This window comes from Chelon labrosus (genome assembly GCF_963514085.1).
Source record: "Chelon labrosus genome assembly, chromosome: 17".
Lineage (NCBI taxonomy): Eukaryota > Metazoa > Chordata > Actinopteri > Mugiliformes > Mugilidae > Chelon > Chelon labrosus.
Window position 1 is genome coordinate 4,689,485 of NC_140350.1, and position 19,485 is coordinate 4,708,969.

The 19,485-nt window shown below is 40.2% G+C and overlaps 1 protein-coding gene across 1 annotated transcript; it reads right to left on the reverse strand.

The window, feature by feature from the left end:
* Positions 1-4,210: 4,210 nt before the first annotated feature.
* Positions 4,211-19,277, reverse strand: vezf1a (vascular endothelial zinc finger 1a). Its single transcript, XM_084565373.1, is given in 6 exon segments — positions 4,211-6,353; positions 6,355-6,713; positions 8,163-8,325; positions 8,419-8,488; positions 12,343-13,094; positions 18,893-19,277. Coding segments are annotated over 6 exon segments (1,407 nt in total). The 5' UTR covers positions 18,926-19,277; the 3' UTR covers positions 4,211-6,323.
* Between the last annotated feature and the right edge of the window lie 208 nt (positions 19,278-19,485).

Here is a 19,485-nt window from a genome sequence, read left to right on the forward strand (position 1 = left end):
CTACTTAACCGTTCAGTTGGCTGAATACACAACAGAAGCCTCTGTATCAGAAGTTGGCAAACCAGGCTTTTTACCCCATGTGCAGCATGTCTCATGAAACGTCTCTAGCATGTCAGATGAAAAAAAAAAAAAAAAACGGCTCACCATTTGTTGCTCCCACCCCCCCTTTTTTGTCTCTTTGTGCTGCAGCTCTTTCCAAGGGTTCATGCTCCTCTTAAATTATACTTATTTATCTTTGCCCAGCTGCAAACGGTGTGCACCATGCAAGCAATCCAAAAAACATTTGCAACACGTTAAAGAAAAAAAAAAAAACTACAGCACAAACAATGATCGCAGAGTTGACAGCTCGTTGGCAAGGCAAACACAGCAGAGGACAGCATGATCCTTTCCCAGCCTGACGGCCTCTTAAGCCGTTTAAACTGTTGTACTATTGGACAGCCAAGACACTACACATAGCATGGAGCTTGTCTGCACGGCTTCAGATTAAATTAGACTGTGGACAATCTGATTCCATCTTCTTTGCAGGCCGGGATTTCCAGGCATGCCTTCAGGTCTGGGGAGGCTGAGCACCCGACGTTTAAGACTCGCGCCCTTTGGCCCTGTACAAGCCTGCCCATGTGACCTGCTGCAGGGGTAACGGCAGGCCTGGCGTGCGTTGCAAAATTTGGATACATATTTCTGATTCAGGTCTTGACTTTGCATATTTCAGATGACAGGTGGAATGTGTGTGTGCACTGTTCGGCATGTAAATGCACAGAAACATATCCGGGCTGCACATGCATATTGCTTAACGTGCAATGGAGATATACATAAAGAATAGTTTTAAAGGTTAATCTATATACTTTAATTTACACATATGGGGGAAAGGCAACACTCACTATAGTCAGCGTTTTTCAGCGTCAAATATTTTGACACTCAAACATGAGTTTCAGAGGACACTAAATAAGTTCATATATTTCAGTTAAGATCATTTTTTAAATGTTTTTTGTTTTACAGATGTTTTTTTTTTTGTTTTTTTAATTAGTCAACAACTGCTGCATTCACAGACAAGCTTGGGATGGGACATTTTCTGGCAAAACGATTTAAGATTATTATTACATATTATAATGAAAGTTCTACACGCTATTAAAGTAGCCTAATAAATCTGGTTGTAGTGAAAAGCGCATGAAGATTTGAAGAATCGCGCAATAGTGCCCTTATTTTAAGATAGGATTTGTCACATGCACAGTTACACATAGTACAATGCACAGTGAAATGTATTTTAGTACCTGCAGCCAGTAGTAAAAAGAAAAAACGGTAATAATTCCACACAAAAAAAATATAAATATAAATGTATAACTGAGAAAATAACATAAAATAAAAACTGTAAACTCAAAATGTGAAGGGTGGCTCTTGTATATACATGTATTTACAACATTGCAGCTGTGTCAGTAAAGTGCAAGGTACAGTAAAGGAAGCAGTGATACATGAAAGTCCAGTTAATGCTCAGAGCTGAGCAGATGGACGGCATGGGGACAAAAACTCTTCTTCAGCCTTTCAGTCTTTGTCCTCGGGCAGCGGAAACGCCGGCCTGATGGCAGTAGGGAGAAGGGAGAGTGTCCGGGGTGACTGGGCTGATTTCAGGATCGTCTTGGCCCTTAACCTGCAACGTTTTGTGTAAATGTCCCGCAGGTTGGGGAGGGGGGGTTTGTGATGGTCCACTCCGCTCAACGGACCACCCTTTTAGAATTAAGACTTTGTGCTGTATTGTGCTGTAAATAACAGGTTTTCGGGTTAGGGTTAAGTTTTCCACATGGCAACCTTACTAACCATCTTATTGACACATTCAACAGTTGTGTGTCTTATAGGAAATTCTGTGTTACAATACAGGAACAGTCATGCACATCATAATGTCAGCAAGAGTCACTGTTGAGCAATGTCGGCACTCATGACACCATTAATCAGTGTAGAGCAATTTCAAGTGGAACTGTTTGTTTCCTTGAGAACCCCTTTCCCCTTTTTGTTCATTAGAATCCCGTACTAGTCGTCCACGGGAGAGACCGGGTTAAATGTGTCGGCTCTTGTCGCTACTGGTTCAGAAGTCGAAGCATTTAAATGTCACCGGGTGTCTCGGTGTGTTGTTATTTATTCATAACGTGAGCACATTGGTGTCACGGTATACTGGCATTAGACTGTGAAATATGCACAGACAACTCCATCTGCTGGACAACCACAAGACACTTTTGCCTTCAGGACATTTTTGAGTTTGCTGCACGCAGCACTAGTCAGGGAGATAACGTTTGGGTTTAACACAACCTGATTTGAAATAGTAAACTAAACAACTAAACGAAGCCTCGTTGTTTCAGACCAGCCATCGGTGGATATTATATGCAGAACACGCGTTGAGCTGATGGCTTTCATGGTTACGGCCCACTAATCGCCCACTTGCAGCACCTGCTCCAACCAGCCTCTCAGCTTGGTAAACATGCTGGCAGCTCAAGAGCTTCAGCAGTTTGCCCCTAAGTGGTCAAGCTGTATGAGCTGACTGACTCTGAATGTGGTGTGATTGTTCGGGCCAGATGTAGCAGCCCCGCCATCTCAGAAACAGCTGCCCTCGGGGACTTTCATTGCACTGTGGCGTTTCAGCACAGTCTGATTACCAGTCAGAGGCAGTTCAGAGGGTTAGAACAAATCATCAGTGGGGGAGATCACAGAAGAACAAATGGGCATATTCAAGCTAACAGCCAGAATGACCACAGTGCAACAGCTGGTCTGGTTTTGTTTTTGATCTAAATTATTATTCCAGTCTGGCCTTGCTCAGAGACATTTATTTCATGGTTTTTATTTTTTTTATTGCTGAGCTAAACTGCAGTGTATCTCGATTTTTATTTTATTTATTTATTTTGTTCTCTCACTATATGTCTTTAAACAGATAAAGGATTATTTTCTCCATTAATAGCGGTAAACACCGGGTTCTCATTACACCCCAATGAGTCACTCACATGCTCCAGTGGTGACTTGATAATAAACATAAAAAGCTTTCAAAATCTTCTTAAATAAAAGCAGGAAACGTTAATAATGTGCAACATTTATTCAAATAGACCCATTGCAGACATTTTGATGGGTCATATCTGTTTGGCTCTGTAAGACAATAAACATGTCAGCTGTCTTCAGATCCCAAGCCAGACAGGATGGGAACCATGTGTTTAATCTAAAAGAAATTCCCCCTGAAATTTAGGAGAAGAATGAAATTGTGCCTAGTTCTGTAGTACGGCTATGTTTTAGGTGAAAATGATCCTTTCTAAATAGTTGAATTTCTAGTTAAGGCTAGCTCAATGTTACGTCAATCTATTCTTGGCCACTAGGTGGCAGAAGAACTCCGAAACATAGCTATGTTCACATATCTAACAAAATAATTGTTGTTGTTCATGTTTTGCTGGGCGTTTGAAGCTGACAATGAGCGGTGCATAGAAACACAGGCTTTGTGAGGCTAAACATCTGAATTAATGTTGGAAAAGCAGCTGCTTGGCATGGCAGAACTGGGTGAAAACTTTCAATACGTAGCTAGTGAGCTGGGAGTGGTGAAAAGAATGCGTATTTGTATACAGATAATAAAGTTTCAAAGCGACTAACATAAGCGTGAACAGTTGGTACCGCAGCCATCAGCTAGCGTTGAGACCCATTTCTTAAATATATGGATGTCGGTTAGGTCAGACTCATTTGAGAACATGCTGATGGTGCATTCATAGACATATCGACGAGATTTAAAATCAAAGCACGCCAACAAATGCTATGCAATAAATCATGATTTGCAAAACTGATTTTCATGGCTTTTGTTTTGCATGTGATCAACCCTACTATCGTTTTGGATCAGTCCTTTAAACTGCAATTTTGTATTTATTATAAAAATATCTAGATCTAGATCACCTGAAGACAACATTAAGAACATTTGAAATAGGTTCCTGCTAAGATATGGCTTTCCTATTGTTGTTAAATTAATGTAAACTAGTGGCTGTATGGAAATTAATTTGTTTGGAATGTGGTTGCTCCAATTCAAGGAAATATACAGGAATATAAAATTACAAAGCCGTAAAACACGACAGAAATGCTGACCACGAGTTCCTCTTTTCCTCCAGCAGTCGGTTGCTTTTACAACATAATATGAAACTCAAACAACCCTGTAAGAAATAGTGATACGCCGTCAGCGCTAAGCAAGAATTAATACGTAAAACACATTGGATAGTTTTCTTTTATTTAGACAACCCAAATAAAAGGCACATAACATTGCGCATGTTTATGTAATAATCTGACAAACGTACATTTAAAAAAAATGTAGGAATGTTTGACCTTTCTGCTAATCAGAAAGCCTAGCTTCTCATATATACAAAATTATCAATGTTAATGTTCTAATACAAAAGATTTATAAAAAAAGGTTATCTTATCTTTCACATCTATTGTAACTACCATATCCTTGGAACTAAAATAATTTTGTACAAAGATATACATTCAACTGCTTTCACAAGGGTCCTGGAATATCCAATTAATCGTTTTCCTTAAAAATAAAGAGATGTTCAATTCCACATGAAATATTCAGTTTATCACATTATTACAGTTTCAAATTTGGCAAACAGGCTATAATAGTGTATCTACGTAAATGCATAAGAACAAAAAAAAAAAAAGAAGCTACGCTAATAGTTTGTTTAAAACAAAACTTGGAAAAAATGACAAACATGCATATTGCATTTTTTCAGTAACTGAGCCAACTCAAAGAGCTGCAACACTGCTGAGATAACATGGCATTCATTTAAAAATAGTTCATGTTCAACAGCTACAGTGTTCGGGGTCATGCAACGTCCAATTTGTCCCTCTAGTTTTTTTGTTTTTTGTTATTTAAAAGGACACAAACTTGCATTTTTGTCCAACTCGCACAATTCCTCTCAGTCACATACCTATGCCGACTGAGACTGCACTGGTCTTGAAAGAAAATGTAAAAAGGGTACAGCATTTATTCCATTACACAGTACATTTCTCATTTTAAATGGACGGGTATCTATTTCATTAAGTCTTGGACTTCTTGTTCCTGTCTGAAGTCCCGTCTTTTAACACCACAATGCCAAATGTCTTTAGGAATCCAAAAGGGAACAAATCAAAAATCAACACATTAGTTTAAGAACCACAATCATGAGTAATGGGCTTTTCTGTGTGATTCCTGAGTGAAGGGTATCGTCTTGGGGCTAGAACATAAAAAGAATGATAAATAAAATTGTTGACAGAAGAGTCAGCCAAAGCCATTTGGTCACCATTATGATGACGGCAACAGCCTGAACACGCTTCACTACAAGGCCACTGCCTTCCTGTGTCCAGCCACTAGATGGCCCTCAAGTGTAGGCTGGCTAACCGAAACACTTAAGACTCCAATTTGATCTTTGATAATACTGCTGCTCACCTTTGTGTAGGATATGCTTTCAGTGCAAGACTCGTTCCATTCTGACTTCATGGAAAAATCAACACTAACGATAATAAAAACAAACGACAAACCTTTGTGTTTCCATACGAACAGAAAACAAAGTACTAATATTTCATCATCAAGAGGACAGCGTCGCGACATCCGCTTGAGACGCAAAAGCAAAATTGAAAAATGCTGACGTGAAAATACATTACTATGTCAACTGTACAAGTTAGTCACTGTACCTCAAGAGCATACCTACTATCTGAGAAGAAAGGAAATAAAAACACTAAAGCATTGTGAAAAAATATTCTTCCATGCAAGTGGAAGCTGCTGTCCCTTTTACTAGACTCATTTCCTATGACATTAAATAGTGATTAGCAGGCTATAGTTTAAAAAAAAAAACAAAAAAAAAAAAACAACATACAAAGTAACACCCAGAGGCTTTGGGAGAGAACTTGCAAAACATCGAAAACAGCAATTTAGGGTTATTGCTTCAGTTCATTTCACATCTCCCTTTTACAAAAGCACAGGTGTGTTTTTCCTACTGGAGTCCTTAAGGGTGCTTGAGGAATCCTCCCCTCTGGTTCGTCATGATACAAATCACAGTTTCATCATTCTAACTGACTACACTAAGTCTTACGGCTGTCCTGATTTCATGATAAATCCTACTCAAATCCTACTCAAGTGTTCTGTGTCGCATGCCAGTCGCTTAACTCTAGTTGGGACACAGCTGCAACTTATGGAGCTCCTACCGGACGCACAGCTCATGTAAATATTCACTTCAAGGCTTGGTGAAGTGAACATTGTCTAAGGGGAGGAAGAGCTGGGCTTCAGGTGCAAAGATGAGGACAGGAGTCTCTTGTTTCACTTCACTTTTCCTTCCTCTCTGGCCAGTTCAACCCAGTCTCTCCTTCTTCTTACCAGGGAGGGGAAGAAGGCAAGACTTGGGACAGAAAAGGCATGCTATCCACTGGCCTCATCGCGATGTTGAGCGGGCCGGCTATATTCATTGGCATCTGGGTGGTGATCGCGACCGGGTGGGCGATATTCATGGACCCGGTGGCAGGGATGTTCACAGAGGCGATGTTGACGGGCCCGGTGATGGTCACTGGGTGCTGGAGGCTGAGTGGAGATGTGATGTTGACCGTGTTGGTGCTAATGTTCATTTGTGCGGCTATGGTGACGGGGTGGTTGTTGTTTAAGTTGACCCGGTTCATCGCCGAGGTGATGGGGGCAGAGATGGTCACAGGTGTAATTGAGGCAGAATTGCAGACATCACTGCCGTCTGGAAAAACACAAGATAAAGTATTTGACTGGGAATCATATTAAAGATAACAAGGGCTGGGTTTAAACATCACATCGATCCAGCATCAGTTCATAAAATCCCTGGATCAATTTTTTTTACTTATCGATCCAAGATATGTAATACGGGCCCATTTTCTTTGATAAACAAATACACACTGTATTATTTCTGTTTCATTTGTTTCACTGGGTTCTTCCTGTCCACTTTCAGAACAAGAATGATGTTTAGAATAACTTTTAAAGTACATATGTAGAAACTACCAAACGGTGCAAGGACTTCTGCATGACTAGTCTCAAGAGCTTGTGCGAGTTTAGTGCACATGTCAGGGAGGTTCAAATCATGACAGAAGCTACGACTCCGACAGCACCGTCAGGCTTGAATGCTGATGTGTGGGTTCAAAAAGTGTAACGACAGAAGAGCCATATGACAGATCTGCCAACAATATTGTTGAAATCCTACAAATCTCCGACGCTAGTTTCTGTGAAAATCTCTTTCATAACTAAGCAAGACTGTTACGAAACTGAAACCTCTATAAACAAATCAAGCCTGACCTTGTGAACTGGAATCGATACCCAGCCCTAAAGATGACAACTCAAATGGTGACACTCTCATTATTATTTCTGCTGCATCTTAATGTAGACTGAGATTTGAACTGTACTAACACAGTATAGCTTCTCACATAACAACCAGGATTAAAGGTGAGTGATGTGACTGAACATGTGAGGCAACTATGACATTGATTCAACAAGATTTGATGCCAAATGAGACACAATTATATATCCATTATACACTAAGTCAAGAAGATGGAATTTTGTAAAAACAAAAAAACAAGATATAATTATGGCACTATCCACACAGGATTAATATTAGTTTGAGATGTTATATAGAAATTATCCCCTCTAAGTCTGTATTGCATGTGGCTGTACCAACCTTTCTGCTCCCACATTACACACAAGTCAAAAGTAAATATTGTGTCTTTTACAACAAACCTTTTGACTGCTTTAATTACTTTCCAGATTCTGGTTTATAATAATTTATAATAAAAAAACATGAAGAAACTACTGATCCATGGTCACCGCTGTAGTGAACACAATGATTTCCACAGGATAAAGTATCTATCTATCTATCTATCATTGGGGACACAGCCTCAAATTAGAGATGTCAATTTGCATTGGATAAGTATTATCACATGACCTCTATGTTTAAAGAAATATGGTTGCCAATTTGCACTTAACAAATTACAGACATGACCGATTCATGCAGGTAATACCATTCACATGAGAGTAGGTCTTGTGACATAGTTTTGGGATTTTCCATGTGAACTGAGGAATTTGGTTTCCAGTGCATGTTAGTAAAGGATTTCTGAAAAGCAAATATTTGCAGCACACACTCAAGCTATGATGTTACGAGCTCCTAACAAGTGCAGCAAACCTTTGTTACAGGAGTTAAAGTTGGTCTGTCCGTGAGTCTTCAAATGACTGGTGATGTAGGCTGCGCTGAGCATCTTCCCACAGATGCTGCAGGTGACCTTGCCCTCGTGCCGGATCATGTGGGAGCGGAGTCTGTCTTTGGTGGCGAAAGCAGAGGTACAGGCCTGCAGGCGAAGGGCAAGACAAGGGTCGACAAAGGTCAGCAACAACACAATAACAGCTATACAGATCTGAAAACTGACAGCAATGCCTCTTACCGTTACTTGGCATTTAAACGGTCTTTCGGAGGAATGCACATGCTTCACATGGCAGCTCAAGTGGTCTGGCCTGGATAAAGACGACAACAAAACACAACAGCACGTTTAATCTTTGGATGGAGGTGCACTGAGGTCCAAGGGTTGTAGATGAGTCACATAACATGCTGTTTAAGTCCAACACTCACTGGAGCACAAAACGTCCAGTTGACAGTGCTATGTTGTCTGCTACAGCTAATGTGCATGGTATTTTCCAGTTACGTGGCGAGATGTGATTTTGGGGGTAATTACATTAGCTTTGCTTGTGATTTGACCAGAATACAAAACATATACAGTGTTCAAAAACAAGTTTGAATAATCTACTGATAAGAAACCTCTCGTAGGTGCACACAGTGAAAAGTTTATTGTGCAACCTTGAAACGCATTACAAGTGCAGAAGTGTAAGGATGTGCTCTGTTTGCTTTGATAATGAGGGGATGGGCAGAAAAATCCCTAAAATTTCAGTCACTGGCAGTTAATTCTCCATGATCAATCGTGCGTGAACTACTTTGACCTAGTTTCAAACACGCACCACAAAGAAGTTGTTTTTTTTTTCTACCAATTTTCCACTTGACACTTGAGTTAACTGACAGTTTGCCTATTATTACAGTCTGTTTATTTCCCACTTAAATACGAAGATGTTGCTAACGTGAGTTTCCAGGAATCCCTCCTAATCTCTCGCTGAGGATTAACCTAACTATGTCAATTTAACTTCCAACAACTTTAATCCACAGGGATGCTGAACTATTTTATTCCCGACAACAGTGACCAATTGTGAAAAAGCCTTAAATACATTTTAGTGTTACAGAAAAAAAAATGCAGCCTTAGTTCTGAAAGTCGCCCTTTTCTTGCATGCATTTCCTCCTTCCTGAACATCTTAGCACTTATTTCACCATACTTGAAACACACTGAATTAACAAGTGGTTGTAAAGAAACCTAGACAATAAACTGGTAAACCCACTCCAACAACTGATGCTTGCACATTCTTTAGTCAAAATATTTGTGCAACTCTAAAATAAAGGTAATTTATTTTTGTAGGTTAAAACTAGTAAAAACCATAACAAGCATACATGGATGGCAACACTGGGTCTCTGTGTTTATCTACTGTGTAATTTACAGAGTTCACTGCAAAACAGCTATGTGCCTCCTGACCTTTACAATGAAACTCCAGCATTCACAAATTCTTCTTGGCACTGATCCTCCTCTGTCAGCGTGTTAGTTCTATTGAAGCTGTGAGCTGAATCATGTTAGAAGTGCCATAATGGAGTGAGTAAGGGCTACAGCTCTGGCAGCTGCTCCTAAACCGGAAAGTTTCATGCTGCTGGATTTTTTCTTTTTTTAAAAAAAAATACAAATGAGGAGTCAAGTAGAATCTTCTCAATGGTGCCATGAACCGGAATCAAGTTTTTTTTTTTTTTTTTTCGTTCAACTGACGAGGAGAGCAGACTCCAGACATTGCCTGCCTACAGATCTGGCTGAGTGGCAGTGACTCAGTGCCCTGTTATTCAGTCCCCATTCTCACTTTCCAGTATGCTGATGAATCCCTACCCCACGTCACTGTGTTGGAGGCATGCCTGAAACTGCCCTACACAGCACAGTGCTAAGGTTACAGCTTGGCCAGCGCACACGGCTGATGTTTTTCCTTAAGTTACGTTACAGCACTGCACTAATATTCTGTTATCGATATCACTCTGCTCTCTGCTTGATCAGTACTGCTTTAAATACACCCCAAATTCAAAAAAATGATTTGGCCTGTGAATAAAGTTGTAAATATGAGGCCATTGTGAGACATTCATCGACAAAGGTGGATATTTACTACATTTTAAATGTGTTGACCTAAAGATTACCGCATGGTTCACTGAATTCCCAGGGGAAAGAGACTGTGACATGCTGGCGGGAACTGCAAAGTGACAAGTGACGCCTCCCCCTCCCTCGGTACTCCACTGGTGCTCTCCCATGTGCAACTGTTTAAACGTGTGGCTGAAATGGCGTGGGGGTCATTACAAGTACAATCTAAACTGTTTACTACAACAATAAATATGAAAACCCAGGCACTTGGATGCTACATGGACAGTAGATGGGAATACAATCCTTCAATGTAAACTCAAGTAACTAAACAACGCAGACAACATGGGCTGAATAATTCACAAACAAGATGGTGGTTACTATGAGTTACTAGACGAGCAGTGGGGTTGCAGTTCAGTGTACTTCTAGTAAAGCATCTGAAATAAAACATCCATTTATATTTGCCGTCAAAAAACATTCTGGAGAACACCTGCAAGCAAAGCAAATGCTATTTTTGGACTGCTACTTAGTATAACAAAATATGTTTGCTAGAATTTGTTTATCATCATGTTATTTTTAAATTCCATGCAGACAAGTCAGGACTTTTCTCCATGTCCCTGGAATGCAACCACCAGAGGGTGAAATTACTTTCTGTCTCCCTTTCCGTAAGAATAAATTTGATCCCAGACGCACACTTCCTGTTTACATTGGCCTTGTTACTCGTTGTTACTTGTTGATTGAAAGCAAATGAATAAACTAGAACTGTTGCAAAAACAATCTTTTTTGCATTTGCCACCATTTTCATGCCTATTTAGTATTTGCCTTTGTCGCTCTGAATTGTCCCTCTTTCTAATGATCCCATCTCCTTTGTACACATACAATACAGACGTTTTGCAAGCCACTTCCTTTTGCTGCTGCGCATAAGACTTGGGTTACACCAAGAATGATACTAGAAATTAAATGTTTTACACCTGATCCTAAGCAGAGACTTGCAAACTCACATTTAACTGTTGTCACTGTCTACTACAACTTGTATGGGTTAAAAAAAAAAAGTTGCAAAGCAATGGAAAGTGTAGGTTACTATTGTCTGCATCTGCGCCGCTGATGCTCAAGTAAGTGTTTGTCCCTTTTTTGTCACAGCAACAAACTATAGGGTTCAGTCATGCTCAAATGCAAACACACTCAATAGCACTTTATTGCAGCCAGCTACACCTATATTCTTGGAATTGTGAGCTATAATATGTTAGCTGCACTGATAGGTGGCAGTAATGGACCTCCAAACTGATTAATCAACCACTGCCAAACTAGGAAGAAACATGTAAGCATTGGTACACAGGTTACATGTGTGTTCTGAATCGGTTTGAAGAATTAACCTGACAAATATAGACACTACGCCAACACAATCAAACCCGTGATGTGTGCAGCAACAACAAAAGGAACACTCTGGGGAACACCTAAGTTGTGTTCACATTCGCTGCAAAAACAGCAACAGGCTACAAGTCATTTCCAGTTGATGATGGCGATATGATGCTAAAAATGGACTTTCGACATTTGTCAGTTGTTGACTCTTTGTTGTTATAGTCAGTTCATTTTTTTGTTTTTCTTTTTTTATACTAGTCTGGCTATATATATAGGGTTGTTGCCTGGTGCTGTAAAATGCACCTGGGACCAATCTAATACCTTACATTAAGTACGGTATGATAGAAATGAAAAACGGATGTTAACTGTGCTTATGTCATACTGTTACCTATTAGAGATCGTAACTTATTCCATTCCCTCAAGAGCTATATGAGAAATGTAATGTAATGTTAACTACCCATTAAATGTCTCCTTTCGGGATCTGCCAGTCTGAATCCTTACAAATCTGTCTGGCAGCATAAAGAAAATCATTTTAACATTGGAGATGCTCAGTGTTCATTTAACCTTTTGCCCAGCAGTAGAAAGCTATTGAATTATTAAGGTGTATGAAAGTACATTGTGGTGTAAAAGCTTTTCACATTTTGTATGCGTGTGTGTGTTGTACATCCCACGAAAATACTTACATCGTATATGTATTTGATATACTTGTGCATGAAAGACCACAAAATAAAATCTGAGTCTTACCTGGAAAAGCCTTTCCCACAAACAGAACACACATAGGGCTTGTGGACTCCCCCATCATGAGAGCGAACATGGTAGGTCATCCGATCCTTCCTTTTAAAGCGTTGCTGGCAGATTGGGCACTCAAAAGGCTTCTCGTCAGAATGGGACAGCTTGTGGCGATTCAGGTGGTAGACGTCACGGAAGGCTTTGCCACACATCTCGCAGCCGTGGTTTTTCTTGACAGGTTTGGCGGGTTTCTTGGGGACATTCTGTTGGGGCATATTGCCCATTACAGATGATGTCATGATACTTGTGCCTGAGGAAACAGAGGTGGTTGCCGTGGAGAGGAGGCCCGCTACTGTGGAGATGTAGGACGAGTTGCCGTTGTTCTCCCGTGGCATGGTACCGATCATGGATACCATGGTGGGGGCTGTTTGGGCCGTCTTCTTCGGACGTGACACCATCTTGATACCAGTGTGGCTGGACTCATGACGTCGCAGATGGTAACTGTCACGGAAGGCCTTGTTACAGTAGCCACAGACGAAAGGTGTTTTGCCTTTATGTTCCTTCTTTATCACAGGCATTGGTGGCCGTGGACCTCCTCCGCTGGCCACATTGTCTTTAAGGAGATCAGCAGCACTGGTAGGTGGTTTATGGTCTATTTGGATTGGCAGGATAGGCTTCTGATCAATTTGTTCAGATCCAGCATTAAGAAGTGGCAGCAGGCTATTCTGGGCCACCTGGTGCTGGTGGTGGAGGGCTTCATTGGCCTGCTGATGAAACAAACACACACAAATGTTTTTGGTTGAGCCCAGATGAATTCCAGACACATGGTGGTAAACATTTTATAAGAACTTTTAGGTGCTACAGCAGCTAATGACACAATAATCTTCGGAGTTGTAGCTTTAATTCCCCACAACTTAAAAAGTATAATGACCGCAATAAACACTGACAACTCCATAAGAACAGCGAGGGTTAGTAAGATGTTACAGAAAACAAAATGGGCGCTGGGTCTATCATTAATGAGGCTGACGCAGCATGCCACTAATGCAAAAGAATCCAAATATACTGGATGAAAAATGATCCCATCGTGACGGTGCTGATTCATCATGTGACTGCAAAGCAAGCATACCAAATGAGAGGCACAGCAGAGTTAAGTTTAACTGCCAAGAAAGCTCTTGAAGAGCAGGCCATTAGCTCAGTTAAGAGATACGGTGTGTGTGAGTAAAGGAGTGAAATACATATAGAAGAAAACACAAATAAACCAAGCAAACTAGATAAATAATACAGACCACAGCAGCACTTTTTCCTTCAGTATATGTGGCCTAGCACACGCACACACATTTCCTTGGGTTTTTACATGTGCAAACCAATGGCAAATATCACAAATAACTGGCTGCAATGATCAGAGCTGGTTTCCACTCATTTAAACAATCCAGCGGCTTAACTGAGGAGGTTGGTCACTATTTGTTTCACGTATCATAGCTATGACATAAACAAAATAACTATACATCTTTGACTGACAATGATTCAGCGTATTTTGTTTGGACATGTCTGAGGCAGAAGAAAGGTTAACTGTTGAGCAATCCAGTGAGTTGTATTTCAACCTTTCAATTCTAAGGCAGTTGCCTAATAACTTTTAGGTGAGCTGGGTGAAAACCAAAACTGAAACCACCACAATGTATCAATGGGATAAACTGCTGCTGTAAACAAAGTAGCGACCATTTATTCAATGCATTCTTTGTCCTTCCCATAGGAGCCTTCAAATTCAACAATTAATGTAACAACGTGTCACTAGTGTGTCAGATTGTACTGGTTATATTCAGACCAAAAGTATCATATAGTACAAATCTTGAAACACACATCAGCAGAGAGTGTATTAATGACAATTCATTAAATTCTATAATTGCTTGATTTTATTTTATCATTTCCGTCAAAGTGCCTACACATAACTGCCCCCCTCTCTGCTAAAATAGTTTTTTCATATCATACCAAGCCATAAAATATCTCCTGTGTCACAGCTAACACTGTTCTTTCAGTAAACGGACACAGTCAAGACAACCGTGTTATCAACCACCAGCAAGAAAGGGCTAGGTGAAATACTTGACCTTTCCCTTTGAGGTTCAATCATCCATCGAAGAAGGCCAGCCTAGAAAGGAGTTGCAAAAAAGGAGGCAGCAAAGAAAAATGAACCACACAATGTCCTCCTTATGTCATCTAGCCTATTGTGAAAGACACAAATCTGAGCAGTGATGCACTCGGGCCTCAGCAGGGGATCTTTGTATGCTCATCTTCATTGATTTGGCTCATCTATTCATGAGACAGGGACATTGTTTATCCAAACACTACTCAGCTAAACTAGCCATCATTCCCTCATATGCAGTGGGACCTGGGAACTCGTGGAGAATGCCATCAAGCCCACCCATCTATTTGTCTGAGCACCTGCTTACACTTGCCACCTTCCAGGATTAGTCATCATCATGCCAATGCTAACCCGTCCGCTGGCACACCAGGGGTGGGGGGTGGGGGGGTGGGGGGCTTTATGTTTGGGTGGGGGGATACCAGCCGGGAACCCTCTTTGTGAAGCTTGTGAACAGCAGACGTAGCCACTGCAGACAGCCTGGCCTCTATACAGAGGTGCAGGGCCTGTAAGCTGCTGTGCCTTCATGCAGCTCTGACCATTTTGACACAAATGCGCTCTGACAACTGGGGCTGCTCCCTCATAAATAACATCAAAATGGAGGGAGTGTCCTGATGGCTCCATGGGCCACTGTAGACATGAATTGAGCTCATGGTCTGAGTTAGATTATGCACTGTCTTTCTTCAGTCTTTTGTGTCCCACTCTACAGCTGCTTGCCAAAATCCCAATCCCAATTTTTTTAACAAAAAACAAAACAAAAACTGTAACTGATAACATAGAAAAGAAACAGAGGAGGAGGAGAAACAATAACTTTTTTTTTCTGGTGCATGTAAAGCCCAAGTTTAAGGCTTTTTTTCAAGGCTATTCTTTAACTCTTAAGTTCAGAGATCATTGGCTGCTACTCAGCTTGCTTGAGTGGACATAAGATCTTATAAAACATGCTCTTGTAATGTTGGTATTCCTACTTTTTTTCATAACCTGTAAAAGAACACAAACACTGCAGGGGTTCGGGGCCTTGTTTGTAGATATAAGTATTTTACTTTGGGTTGGAGTGAGAACATGTTTTAGATGGTGGTTTGATATATTCATTATTTTACCTATGTTTGAACTGCATCATTTAAGAGAACGTAGGACATTACTACGTCATTTTCTCCCCACAACACTGAAATCAATAAGTCAAAACCTGTGAAAGAAGTGGCATTTAACACAAGACCCCTATAGTAAGTCGTCCTATAAGGAACATAGAATAGACACAAACCTTTGAGATATACTGCGGTTTAAAAGTCGCAAAGCATGAAATTCCTTGGAAAACAAATAACTCTACTGAATAAAACAGAGAAAGAAAAAAGATGGTAGGCTTCAATGTGGTCACAAAAACAATGTTATAAAAAGTACTGTGTCTGACAAAAATGTACGAAGTGTGACCAAATGTAAGCCAGCCGACATAAACTACATTTCTGTTGTTTTGGCATTGCGATTACAATGAAACTGCTCACCTAAGAAAGGCATTTCCCCTTGATCTTGTAAAACTAATAGATTTGGACAAAATAAAGAAGACCTGACGCACAATGACCTTAGTGATGAGTAATATCTCTGTGCTGCAACAAGAAAATAACCGTCACAGTTAAGTCAAAGTCTGTTTGGACACCAAAGTTTAAATCTGTGCTGCAAGGTAATATACATTGAACTTATTCTCATTGGCACTATTAAGCTTTGATTTCACAAAGTTTGCTGAGTCTTATCATATATATTTTTTTATTTTATGACGACTATGATGTGGGAGGATTGGGGCCCATGCTAAAGCTCTGGCAAAGTATAAGTAGAACTTATTTTATAATACAACAGTGATCAAAACTACTTGAGTTTGTGTAATCTAAAAAGGGGGCTGGTCAAGGAAAACATAGTTTAAGATCAACTAACTGTAACCCATCTGTTGGACACCAAAGACAGAAGCTAATAACTAGTTGGGGAAATCTAGCAAGCGATCACCAATAGCTTTCACAAATATATGTGTGTTGCTGTATCACTCAAGGCCATTATATGACGATGAGTTGATCTTTTGACTCAGAAACTGATCATTTTCAGTGCATCCACTCGCCAAATGCTATTTTCTTTAGGACACTAAGGAATTTGCCTGCCTTTTCACTTTATATAGCATGTTCTAATAATATAGTTTACACAGTGCTTTCCTAGAAAGGCTAGTGCAGTTTCCACAGAAACACAGAACAGTGTTGCAGGCACACAAGGAGTGTATTATGACTTTGGGGCACCTAACTTTTTTTTCCTGCTACTTGTCAGCATTACTGGTGTATCACTACACATCCACACTGCTCTAAACAATGTGTAATTAAAAAAACTCCACAAAGTTATTCAAACGTCATCTTAATCTCCATTTTAATGCACATTTTGAATGACACCGCTTTAAGTAAACGAGAGAGAGAGAGAGGCATGTGTTTTTTGATGGCACCTAAATGAAGTATGGCTCTTTACATTCTTGCATTAAGTGCCCCGAACGATAACTGCACACTGATTAACATGAGATTGACACTGTAACAGTGTGAGGTACATAATACACGCAGGGCTCCTGGCTAGAGGCCAGATACTGCACAACAAACGACACTGTCCATCTGCGAAGAAATGGCGCTCACAGATGTGAGTAAGTGATCACTCTTTGACAGCAGAACAAAATGTTACACATGCGGCAAAAAAAACCCCAAAAACATGATGCATTTGAAAGGCAGCCATATGTAACTTAAGGTTTCATTTTAAAAAAGCACCGCACTACTCACATTGTTCCCTTTACATTAAGTAGGCCTATTAATGTTAGCGTTTATGAATTTTAAATGAAAAATGTTAGCTCCTAAGGATCATTGTTCTAACTTAATACCAGTGTCCCCATGTTATTAACTTATTTACTTGATTTGGAGTGCAGCAGATGGCACGTGATACAAAATAACCAAGTGGGCCACACAATTTGAAATAAATATGCTACTACAAAAACTGCACCTGGCTTCATGAGGATGCCCTAAATTAATAAATTTAGCATATAAGAACTGGGAACATTTGAGGATGCAGATTTTTAAGTTTTCCAAAAAAAAAAAAAAAAAAAAGATTAAGTATTTTTGGAAAGACTGAACTGCTGCAGAAGTTTACTGAAGGAAGTTCTTCATATGAGGAGTTTGTCGCATGCACTAAAATACATTAGAGCACAACTTGGAGAAAACAGAAAATCTTGAGACTTGAGAATAGACACGAGACAGATACTTGGGACATTTTGGGGGGGGGTGTAAAAAAAAAAAAGGACAAAATTACAGAGTTGGAATAAAACAAACGCAATATATAAAAAGTTGTTGCATAACACTTCGAGAAAAAAAAACTTTATATTTTTCATGTTCTCGTGAGGCTCAATTCTTCTAGCCTAAGCAAGGCCACGAGAAAAAAAAATCATTAATTTTACTGAACAATAGCCTTCCATCTTAGCACACCGTGAAATTCACTAAACCGCGGCAGATCACTCGCAACAGCAGCACACACTTTCTGGCAGAAAATGGTTTATAAATTGCGTAATGTCGTTGCTAATTTCAAATCTGCTCCTTCGCTGCTAGCGTTAGCTTGTGTTGTGTGCATAGTTTGAATTCCTTTCCACCACGGTCACAAGAATAAATAGCTAGTTAATATACAGTGAGCTTTACAGCACTGGTTATAGAGTCGTGTTACGTTAGTTTTGCAATCTCACCACGGCCGCCTCGCCCACATTAAGCTAAATTAGCAAGCGAGTGTAATGAATGCAGCCTAAACATCGTTAGCCACTTGGCTAGTTACTGACGAACCGGCTGAAACAAGCGGAAAGTTCACCGCGGACTTGGGAATCGCCGTTTGTAAATCTCAGCGACTGAAATCCTAAGTGTTCACTGAACCGACGTTTTCTAACACCATCCACTTTTAAAATCTGTATCTGCGGAATTATCCGCGCTACATTGCAAATCTTCGCCGGCGTAACATCTCCCACGGCGTCTGATCAAAGCCCTCAGTCAAAGAAAAAAACAGGTCTGTCTCGATTGTAACGGTGCAGTGGCGTCTCCAGCTTTACTTCAAATGATCCCGCATGTTTAGCTGGCTTCGACTGCGCACACAAACTTAAAAATCCCCAACGCGGTCGAACTGTTCACCGTAAATATGCCATACATTCGTAAAAGAGGAAACAAGCCGCATTTTCAAACTGCGGTTGAAGAGATTTGATTTTTTTGTTCTAGCGTCATTCCCAAGCCTCACAGCTGGAAGCCTGGATTCATATACCATTGTTTTGCTTGGTTACTTGTTCTTGGTATTACTCGTTTAAAAACTAGATTTACCGCTAAAATATCCAATACGAAGCATTCCTACGGTTGTTTTACGAGCTATCCCAGTTTCCCTCCCAAAGAGTCAACTTACTTGAAAAAGAAACGTACTCCAGCTCGGCTCCATTTCCACACTTACTAATTCTGTAGGAAACCTAGTAGAAGCCTACAACAAAGCAACCAAACATGGCAGCTGAAACAACTTCCGGTAACCTCGAGGGCTGAACCACTTTCCTCAGTATTTGGCGGGCGGTGCTAAGTCTAGGGTTTGAAAAAATATACTCGTATACTCGTTTTTATATGACTCCTAGAACACAAACGAACGAATAAAGAATGGCGACATAAAATATACCTTTAAATACATTTGCGAGATAATTTATAAATCGCTTCTATTCAGTTGCAGAAGTAATCTGGCGTTGCTGGATTTCTAAAACACCCCTCTGGATGGTTTTTCACTGACGCTGTGAGGGGCATTTGTTATATTAGATTGTCGCATGTGGTCGGGATATGATTGTGTTTCAGTAACATTCCATCCGTTTTTGAAACAGGAAAAAATATCTATAACCGGATGGTTTGCATAATTACCATTTGGCCTTTCGTCTCATCCACACTGAGTTTTCAGCTAAAACAGACGAATAAATACATTGCGTACGTAGCTGTTTATTTTCATTCATGGGATAGGGTTGA